The 11,687-nt window shown below is 28.4% G+C and overlaps 2 protein-coding genes across 2 annotated transcripts; both read left to right on the top strand.

Annotated features, from left to right (window-relative positions):
• Positions 1–295: 295 nt before the first annotated feature.
• LOC119679410 (paired mesoderm homeobox protein 2A-like) lies at positions 296–3,537 on the top strand. Its single transcript, XM_038091754.1, has 3 exons — positions 296–380; positions 2,324–2,529; positions 3,454–3,537. The coding sequence occupies exons 1-3, from the start codon at positions 326–328 to the stop codon at positions 3,529–3,531; spliced, it is 339 nt and encodes a 112-aa protein (XP_037947682.1). The 5' UTR covers positions 296–325; the 3' UTR covers positions 3,532–3,537.
• A 4,323-nt stretch (positions 3,538–7,860) lies between these two features.
• On the top strand, positions 7,861–11,687 carry LOC119679409 (histone-lysine N-methyltransferase trr-like; the record flags this gene model as incomplete). Its single annotated transcript, XM_038091753.1, is given in 2 exon segments — positions 7,861–11,012; positions 11,074–11,687. Coding segments are annotated over 2 exon segments (3,529 nt in total), but the record flags the coding sequence as incomplete, so codon positions are not given.

Raw genomic sequence — 11,687 nt, 5'->3', positions numbered from 1 at the left:
TATTGAACTGAGGTGTCTTTGTTTTTATTGTTCAAATATAAGCTTAGTAATGTTTTGATAAAATTTACAAGTAATTAACATATTAAGATTAAACACTGTGCATTGTGGCTTAAATTATATTATGATAAAAAATTATAAACTGTATAAAAGAAAACAAAGTAAGATTTTTTTAAAATAAATTTTAATTGAACTTTATTCTATACTTTGCCGACGGTTTTAAATAATTTCGATATAAAAAAAAATGAACTCTACTCTAATTAAGAAATATGGTGAATTGAATACTAATTTTTATAATGGCAATAAAAAACCGGAAATTTTTAAAAATATGAGCAGGCCGGATGTTTTACTATATGACTTGAATGTACCAAACTTAAATCAAAGTAAGTGCTTCAAATATGCATTGAATTTAATTTGAAATTAGTTTAATTGTTGTTCAATATTTATTCTTAAAACATAATGATAATATAAATTGTGCTATATTTGTAATAATATTAAAATGCCACCGTAGAATTTTAAATATAAACAAAATTCAATTCTTTAGTTTTCAAAGCGCATCAATTCTGTATATAAGTGCATATTACAAATATTTAAAAAAAAATATTGAAATAACTGTAAGAATTACCTTTACAGATATATATATATATTGAAGGCGACATTCATATCATTTGTCATTATCGACTAAAACATCTCCAAAACTTAAAGAACTGCCTCCAGCAGACGCTGTGCAATTAAGCTATTTGATTGTACAAACCAAATGTGAAAATAATAATTTTTATTCCTAAGCTTTTATATAACTGTTCAATTGATCTAAATTAAATAGTATTTTTGGACACATCAAATTATTTGTATGTCAAGGGATAACCAACTACATAAGTTGATAGTTGATGATCACCTTCAAAATAATAAAAACCAATAATCCTTTTTGACAAAAATTTTTTTCGTAGACAAAATGGTTTCTATTAAAATATCTTGGATAATTTTCTTCAGTCCAAGATTGCGAAGACATCAAAGATGTTTCTTCAGTCCAAATAGTGTTTAAGTGAATTTGTTATTCTTTTTCTAAAGTTCTCTCAATAATTAAAATGTTTGTTTATTTTCAAACTCATCTAACAAACAGTTAGATCCAGACCCTGAAAATGATTTCATTTTGATTTTAGATTAAATATCCATTTAACGCTATAAATTATCAAGTTCTTCCAATTTTTGTGATCAGTTATCACCGTTAACTAATTTAACATACCTATATAAAATACTAAAACATTAGATTGTGATAAAAGTTTCTCATTTTAAATATTGAAATCTGTTTCGCTTCTTTCATCTGAAGCCGCTCTGTCTAAAACGTTCTCTTTCATTTCCTTGTAGTTCCCCAATCCGACAGGCATAACCTTGCGAATTTCTTCTAAGCACCTATTGCGTCATGCTACTTCTCCCAGCGGGTAAGGGCTTAGAATATTTCTGAGGTAAGCATGCTTGCCGTAAAAGGCGACTAAAATCCCAGCGCTATGCCAACACTTAGCAGGAAGTGTACATTGTAGTAAGCATTGTTCCAGTTTGCAACACTCGACCAGAGGTATAAATCTGGTACTACGGGGATCAGTAGCCCGCAATTTCGGTTATGCTGTCCAGTAGAAGTTGGCCTTATAGTGGCTGTGGTTAGTTCCCAAACTTACGCGGGAAGAATGATCAGGTATTTGTTTATCGTTCATTCGGCATGAAATTGCGTAATCATCATCAGGTGCTGTGACCCAAAGACCAACAGAGGTTAGGTGTGCCTTGCATAAAACTTTATCTTGATACATGAGTTTGTAGAGCTAAACAATACTGGTACTGTATCATGTCAGCTGGTCAACAGATTTGTTGAGAATTCCATAGTTTGATAATGCGATTTAATCACAAAAATCAATCATATTCAAATGTTGAAAAAAGGTTTTAACCGCTCGTTAATTGTATTAGTTCCCTTATCTGTCTACACCTAAACAAAAGCATAGATTTGATGTTGAAATTTTAGATTCTTAGCATAGTTGTGGTACTAGTTTGCCTACACCGCTAATTGGTTCGTAGTATTACGAATATAGTTTTTGTTTCATTAATACTGGCCGTTATATCTGTCTGCAAATATATAGAGGTTTTAAAACCGATCAATTTTAAGACGAGAAAAATATATATCCCATAGCGATTATATAAAGAAAATAAATATGTCACTGCTATTATGTAAAATAATTGGTTTTCTTGCTAATTCTAAGATTTGAATTTTTGGCTATGTTTCGAAAAGTTGGAATGTAATTACAACTTTTTAATTTACTCAATATATGTTTCATTGCAGATGCATCAGTTGAATTTTTAGTCGATCAAGAATCATACTTGGAGGATAGTAGCAATACATTACAAAAACACAGGAGAATAAGAACAACATTTACACCGAATCAACTTATAGAACTTGAAACTCTATTTCAGGAAACCCATTATCCTGACCTATATTTGCGTGAAGAAATTGCTATGAAAATTGGATTAACAGAAGCTCGAATACAGGTATTTTTTTAAATAAATTGTATAAAAAAATTTTAATATTAATTTGATATTAAAATAAAAAATATGGTCAATAATTATTCATTGAAATTTATTACTAATAATAGGATCGGATTAATAGGAATATATTATAATATACAGATTTATATATTAAAGGAATAGAATATAGATTTATACTGGATAATAGATTAGAAATTTTTTGAACCATTTTTGTTTACTTTTAATCAATTTTAATTTACTATTTTAATTTTAATAAATGACTCCTTGTCATTTTTCGTGTACCTGAATATTTTCATCAGTGTAGAACGTCTTTGGTTTATTGGTTAAAATCCTGGCCAAATAATTTTCAGAGGCTCTTCGATCGGCTAATTTTGTTACTATTAAGAAAGTTTTGCAAAGACCGATATAAATGGTAGTCCGACTTAATCCCACATTCAATTTAATTTAAAACAAATAATAAAATAAAGCATTACCATCTCAAGACATGGCTTTGTCCTATGTGACAGAATGTCTGCCCCGTTTTCTTCATAAATGGAGGTGAGACTTCTAATCATAGATGTAATTATGATTATCAGACATTTCAAAGAGGTAGATAATGTGGAAAGAATTTTGGACTGTAGTTAAAACTCCATTACATTACAGAAGATTTTTGAAGATATTGCAATACCCTACTAGAAATCTTAAGCTCACATTTCAAAACAGTCTATGGAAAATTGATATTTTGTAGTGTGAAAAGATAATAACATATTCAGTTTAAAAATGTATTGAGAATCTTAAAACCCAAATTAGATCACATCGAATTTAGGTATATATTATTAATACTGATTTCGATAATTATACTAGCACAATTGGTTTTGTTGATATTATTTGTTTTTATATTTAAAAAAAGTTTTTATGAAGAGAAACTAATTTATTTTCTTTTTTCAGGTATGGTTTCAAAATAGAAGAGCCAAATTCAGAAAAGAAGAAAAGCAAAATCAACGTAAATTGCGGGAACATTTTTAATTTGAACGAAAACATAATTAATTTAAAGAATTCTATTAGACTTGTATAAATTAAGATTGTTCCATCCAATTTTTTTTAGTTTACTTAGCTACATAAACGTTTATTACCTATATAAGAACAACATTTGTTTATAATTATATCAAACTTAAAATAAACATAAACCGGTTCTTCATTTATTCATTTCAAAATTCTATGTAGTATTACTTCCAAAATCTCTAACATGAAATATATCATTTTATTTCAAACTGGATTTTAATAAAAAATTTTTATAATAAATATTATACACAAATGAAAATTAAATTTTTTTAATATAAGAAATATGTAAATGTGAATACGAAATAAGTAGAATTAATATAAATAAATAATCTTGTTGAAACAACGAAGATCTTGAAAATTTCGTCTTATATTTTTTATTTAATAATATTATATAATATTAAAAAAAAACTAAATTATTTTATTTTATATAGACTAGATTTTGTACATTTATTTTAATCTCTACCTTTAATAAATACATAAAAGTTTTGAAAGATATCATCCGTCTTAATGTATATATAGTATATATAAGATGGAATTTCAAATAAATGGATCTTTTTTAAAGTACAGTTAAACGGGAACTCGAACTTCCCTAAGTCGAATATTTCCACAACTCGAACTCCTATGTACGAACTTTGAATTTTCAACAACTCTTCCTTGTATTTTTTTCTTCATAAATCGAATTCCCCTAATTCGAATATTTCCGTAACTGGAAGTAAAAATTCATAGCTTTTTACGACTTTCCTTTAAATTCATCTCCACCTCTCGAATTTTTGTTTTGCGTTTATATTTTCAAATACTTTTATCAGTTACTTTTTTAATTTGCGCTACAATATTGGATTCTAACTTTCGGCAACACTCATTATTGTAAATTTACTTAATGCAATGATAAAGTTGTGCTTATTATCAGTGAAGCAGTAAACTTTCAATCACAAACATGAGTAAAAGAAATTTGAAATGTTTGAAAATTAATTAATTTAATTATTGAAGTAGAAAAAGGTGACAAAGAGAAAAAAGATATAGCCTAAAAATTCCTTCTAACACTTTATTAACGATCTTAAAAAATAAAGACAACTTTGAAAGAGAGTTTTGTAATAATAAACGTAAACGGATGACAATATGTAAATATGATGACGTGGATGAAGCTAAAGAATTCTATTAGACTTGTATAAATTAAGATTGTTCCATCCAATTTTTTTTAGTTTACTTAGCTACATAAACGTTTATTACCTATATAAGAACAACATTTGTTTATAATTATATCAAACTTAAAATAAACATAAACCGGTTCTTCATTTATTCATTTCAAAATTCTATGTAGTATTACTTCCAAAATCTCTAACATGAAATATATCATTTTATTTCAAACTGGATTTTAATAAAAAATTTTTATAATAAATATTATACACAAATGAAAATTAAATTTTTTTAATATAAGAAATATGTAAATGTGAATACGAAATAAGTAGAATTAATATAAATAAATAATCTTGTTGAAACAACGAAGATCTTGAAAATTTCGTCTTATATTTTTTATTTAATAATATTATATAATATTAAAAAAAAACTAAATTATTTTATTTTATATAGACTAGATTTTGTACATTTATTTTAATCTCTACCTTTAATAAATACATAAAAGTTTTGAAAGATATCATCCGTCTTAATGTATATATAGTATATATAAGATGGAATTTCAAATAAATGGATCTTTTTTAAAGTACAGTTAAACGGGAACTCGAACTTCCCTAAGTCGAATATTTCCACAACTCGAACTCCTATGTACGAACTTTGAATTTTCAACAACTCTTCCTTGTATTTTTTTCTTCATAAATCGAATTCCCCTAATTCGAATATTTCCGTAACTGGAAGTAAAAATTCATAGCTTTTTACGACTTTCCTTTAAATTCATCTCCACCTCTCGAATTTTTGTTTTGCGTTTATATTTTCAAATACTTTTATCAGTTACTTTTTTAATTTGCGCTACAATATTGGATTCTAACTTTCGGCAACACTCATTATTGTAAATTTACTTAATGCAATGATAAAGTTGTGCTTATTATCAGTGAAGCAGTAAACTTTCAATCACAAACATGAGTAAAAGAAATTTGAAATGTTTGAAAATTAATTAATTTAATTATTGAAGTAGAAAAAGGTGACAAAGAGAAAAAAGATATAGCCTAAAAATTCCTTCTAACACTTTATTAACGATCTTAAAAAATAAAGACAACTTTGAAAGAGAGTTTTGTAATAATAAACGTAAACGGATGACAATATGTAAATATGATGACGTGGATGAAGCTATATTACAATGGATAATTACTGCAAGAGCAAAAAATCTACCTCTGTTTGGTAGTATTATTAGAGAAAAGGTGAAGCAGTTTGCAGACACAATTGCTGCAAATAAAGATGTGATTCAAGACAATTTGAACATTTGTTCATTCCAGAGCAAACGCACTGGATAATATATTTCAATTAAATAATTTAGAAAATTATATAGAAAAAGAACAGTAGGTAAACAGAAAACCAATACATATAATCGAATATTTTAATTAAAAATTTTGTGTGTATATTCAAATTATTTAATACTATGGTTGGTTAAAAGTAACTGAATATTTTAAATAAAAAAAATTTGGTGGAAACAAAAAAAAAAGTGTTTTCATTATAACTCAAATTTTCCCTAACTCGAACTTTTTTGCCGTCCCCTTGACGATTCGAGTTAGGTGAATTTCACTGTAGTTATTTGTAAGAAAGGCACGTAGTAAGAATTCTAAATCATTACTGACCCTAAATGTACTAAATTTAGTACAAGCAATAGATTTGTGAACTAAACATCACATTCGCCCGACTACTAATTCAACACCAATAAATTTGATTGATTCTCTCAGTTCAAAAGTTAGTCCAAAAATTAAGTTTTAGAACGTCAACGTAGCTACAACTATGTATATAAATATAATTATACATATATATACATACATATAAATATAATTATAATGAAAATATAAATTAAAACGTTAAATGGATAATGCATTGTATAGTTTGATCTTTATTGCTCACCAATAACTTTTATTGACCACCGGCTTAAATTTTACTCCAAATTTGAATTGTTTGGGGGTCAACTTCACGGTAACAACAGTAATTATAATTAAAAACGCTTAATCAAATAAAGAATATACAAAAAAACTATAGGTATATGGTTTTCTTTAATTCACACTTTCTGCGGTAATTTAACCTATTTTCCTTCCTATTAAGCAACAGCATATCATTCCAAACTTTCGTTTTTACAGTATGATAAATTTTTTGTACAGTACGAATTGACACATAACTATCACAAAGTATCTCTTCTTTGTAATAAAAACAGAACCGGAAGAGGTGGAAAAAGTTAAATTATATTTACAGCAAAACGTTTTTATTTCTCTTAATATATCCTTATTTATTATTTTTTTAAACGCTTTAAATTTTAAATTAAATTGAAAGTTAAAATTACAACACTTTGCAGTAAAAATCAGGTCTGATGTTTCACTGAATACTACTATCAGATGTTAGACTTGATACCTCAGTAATAAGATAACTCGGTAACTCAGTAACGTTATTTGACAAGAAAATAATACAGGGAACAAAAAAAAATAATATATACAAAAAACGCAAGTTTTACTTTATTTTTAATTTTTTTTTCATTTCTTGCAAAAATCCTTATTTTATATAAAATAATACAAACAAAAATAAAATCACTTACGTAGATAGCTTAATTTTGCAACTTTATCGAGAAAGAATTCAGATTTGCGCTCAAGCCATTTTTCAACTTTTACAAATTACAAAACTACGTCTAAATAACGAGCACATCTGAATACCGCTGCTTTTTTAAATATAAATCGTAAAAGAATTCTCTAATATCTTAATATCTTATAATATTGTTCAAATGTTTTTATTATCCTACTTAACAGAAAAAATTTTTGATATCATGTTAACAAAATGTAGATAAAAATTAATCTTTGGTATTCGTGAATAAATAGTTTTATAACATAACAACCTTTTCTGAAATTAAGAATTTTAATATTCATAACGTTTCAACATTATTCACTTAAATTGGCCCTTAAATTATCTAAATATTTTGGTATAAAAATATTTTTTATAGATAAACTATAAATATATAGTTTTACAGTTTTTTTTATACATTTTAGAGCTTCATTGAAAACCTTTATGTATTTTTTCACACCTTCAGTTTCTGCCAATATTCTTTGCTTCAATTTTCATCATGGAAATTTGTTGTGTTGTGTTGCATGATTTCATCGTTTCTATAACTATGAAGATACACCTTGCATACACATATTATACATGTACAGAATATTATTATTAAATATTAGCGATAAAGTGGCATCATCGTTTTAAATTAAAATAAATTCATGTATGGACTAAGTTGAAGTGAACAGGTTAATATTTGTTATATTTGTGTATAAATATACTTATCATCGCCTAAATAGAAAATAAATGTATTTAAGTAGAATTAAGCAAATTGCTTCAGACTGTAATTAAATGGATAAGAATTGTATCAAACGCTCCATTGATACCAACGATGATGACAACAACAAGAAAATTAAAATTGATATCAGTGGAAGCAAACTAATATGGAACTATACAGATAATCCAAATATAATACAAGCAAAAACAATTGATGAATCCCTGCAAGATGAAGCAAATAAACAGAAAAGTGAAACTTCAACCAGCACCGAATTCAGTGTCTACTCGGATGAAAAATTGCAAGTTGACAAAGATATCAAGAATTTGAACAACTCTGTTAAAGCTGACCGATCAAATGAATGCGTTGTTTTTGCGCCAAACATAATGGAATTTACAGAGTCTAAAGATAAGGACAATAAAAACATAACGTCCAGTGCTACGACCAGTACTACTTCATTAACAGACTTTAGTCATATATCATTGACGAACACTCCACAAAAAATAACCAGAAATGACATAACTTCATCAACCATTAGCACCAGTGACACAATAAATATATCATCATTTCCAGGCTCATCATCCGATGAAATTGAATTAGTTTTAATACCCTCATCACAAGAGTTAAGCATTGCAAATTTTCAAAAGAAAACCGATAACAATGGTAAAAAAAATTTGCCCGCGAATATTAATATTATACGACAGAGTGCTCCATCGTATAGTAGAATTACTACTTTAAATTCTAATACCGGTGTTCAATCCACACCAGGCTTGTGGAATAGGGTAACATTACATTCTACCTTAAGAAATCAACCTATAATGGTTGCGTCTAAGAAACTACCGCCCGAAGTCACCCAAACAACTGCTAAAGTTTCAATAGGGAACACAACAATTTCAGTACCTTTGCTAAAACCACTCAACTCCACCTCACTTATAACGCCTAATATAACTTCTGATAACCAGAAAAACACTCAGCCCCCTAACATTGCACAACAGCAGCAACAACAAAATACAATAAATGTCAACAATTTTGTAAACGTTAAACGTGGACCTAAAATAACGCATCCAACTATTGTGTCATTATCACAGCTGCAAATTAAACCAGTATCTACAGCTAAAATAGTGCAAGCTAAAGTGTTAAGTAAAAAAGTGCCTATTATTATACCTCAAACATCACTAACAATGCAAAACTCTGTACAAGCTACTCCAGGCGTTATTACAATAACTGCAACTAAACCCAAACAAAATATTGGCGATGATTCAACACAAAATACTATTACACCAATAACGATTTCTAGAGACAACGCAGCATGTATAATGGTGGAAAAGAAGGACTTAAGTACAGAAACTTCAATAGCTGAAATAATAAAAAAAAATGAATTTGGGGCTACATTGGAGAGTAATAGAAAAACTCTTCCATTCAAAACTGTAGTCAAGGAAAAATCAGTTATGGAAGAAACAAACTTTTCAAATAGAACAGAAGTGTCTTTATCTGAAGATATTAAAAGGAAAATAGTGAATGGCAATGAAGGTCTTTTAACATTCTGCTCAGAAATAAAACCAGCAAACCCAAAAGAGATTTTAGTACAACAACAATCAAAAACCCTAAAATATACTACTTATACAAATATGCGAGCACCAGCTCAACAATATACAAATAAAATCGGAACAAACTCGACTGTAATTCCAAGTTCGACAATTGAGTCCCATACAAATACTACGCTAACAAGTGATAATATCGCAGCAAAATTACATACCACACCATTAATAAGTATACCCAAAAATATATCCTTAGTAATAGCGAAAAGTAATATTACCCAGCAACAAAAGTCAAACATTAGTAATACTGTTACCTGTACAGATGCCTTTAAGAAAAAACTTAATGTAACCAAACCTGTAACATTAACCGCATTAACAACAACTCAACTAAAGACAACATCACAATCCGTAGAGATAGCACAGAATACAACTTCAGTTTCTCTAGCACTACAATCAAATAATGTTAAAACTGTGGATAGCGGCCTAGAAAGAAAAAAGTTGAATTTAGATACGGCTAATATAAATCAAAATCAAAAGCAGTATAAAAGTACATTAAAAACATTTGAGGAGAAAAAATTTGATACCGATAAAGCAATAGAAACAAAAAACATTTCTATTGAAAGTACAGAGCTATCTAATATAATTGCTAATAGTAATGTTACAAATACAACAGAGTTGGACAACAATCAAATAATTGATAATACATATGAAACAAAAAGTTATCAACATATGCAAGAAGGTGAACCAAACACAGTGCAAATTTCAGTGCCTAAATTAGAGGACTCACAAAACGTTCTACTTAAGCAATTACTACAAAATTCTAACGCAATTCAAAAAACTGATATAACTTCAAATTCTAATGCGGCATCAGTTTCAAAAGGCTCAACACTACTCTTGTGTAATAACATTCCATCAGCACGCAAAGTGGGCAACGTACGTGCTCCATGTTTAGGTTTAGTAAGTTCATTAGAAGCCCAACTTGCTCGGCCAGTCATACCTCCTGTACCTGCTACAGCCGCATCTCCAGTAAATTATCCGCAGCAGGTCGTGACAAAAACTGAAAACAACACTGCTACGAATCAAAACCAAGATATAAGCACGGAAGAATCTGATATCATTCAAAATAAAGTTAAACTTAAAACAAGCAATATCATTTCTAAAGAAACGTCTTTTGTATCTAATCCAAATATATCTCACGAACTACCAGAAAACCTTTTTTCCGTACAAATGACAGTACCAGAATATGAATCTGAATTATCCAGCAATCATTCAGTTCCAATACAAAGATCATTATCAAATAATGAAATAAGTCAAAAAGAATTGCCGCCAAATGTCAGTTTAGCTGTATCAGAAAATAATCAATCCCTGTCGAGCATGAATAAAGAAGTAAAATGCAAAAACACTAGCTCTGTTAACATTTCTAGCATTAAATCTACGGATACTAAAAATTTTGGGTATATAAAATTATTTTTCTTATTTTTACATATACTAACATATTTATTTTTAATATTACAGAAAAGATCAGATACTAAATATCACTTCTACGGAACACAATATACCAATTAAAACAACAATTGTAAGTGATCAGCGTACTTACAACATACAACAAATTACAAATACATCAGCACAAAATTCTACAGTAAATGTGAATAAATTAGATAGTGCACCTAAGGATGTTTCCAATAATATAACTGTCTCTAAGACGATTGAGCCACCTAAAACAATTAACACAACGCAGTTAGTGAGCTCTGTAGCCACGAATAACTTACTTATACAAAAACAGAACACTAGACCTTCTCCAGTAGAATGTAGCAATATTATAAAACCTGAAAGTGGTTTTATTGATCTGGAATTAAGAAAAAAAAGAAAACGAGATTATCAAAAGCAGCGTCGTCAACTCACAAATAATGCAAATAAAATATTGGCACAAACTGCTGCGGAGCCTGCAACAACAGTACCAAATGCACTTGCTGGTAAGAAACGACAAAGAAAAATATCTAAAATGGAGGAAGATCATGATAGTTATGTTGATAATTTAATGGGTCATATTCGTCAGATGCAGCCACTCCAAGTGCTTGAACCATTGCTCAATCGAACTTATGGTGCATGCTCATTGTATGGTGCGTATA

Source organism: Teleopsis dalmanni, chromosome 2 (genome assembly GCF_002237135.1).
Source record: "Teleopsis dalmanni isolate 2A chromosome 2, ASM223713v2, whole genome shotgun sequence".
NCBI classification, from domain to species: Eukaryota; Metazoa; Arthropoda; class Insecta; order Diptera; family Diopsidae; genus Teleopsis; species Teleopsis dalmanni.
This window is presented reverse-complemented; position numbering and strand designations above follow the sequence as displayed.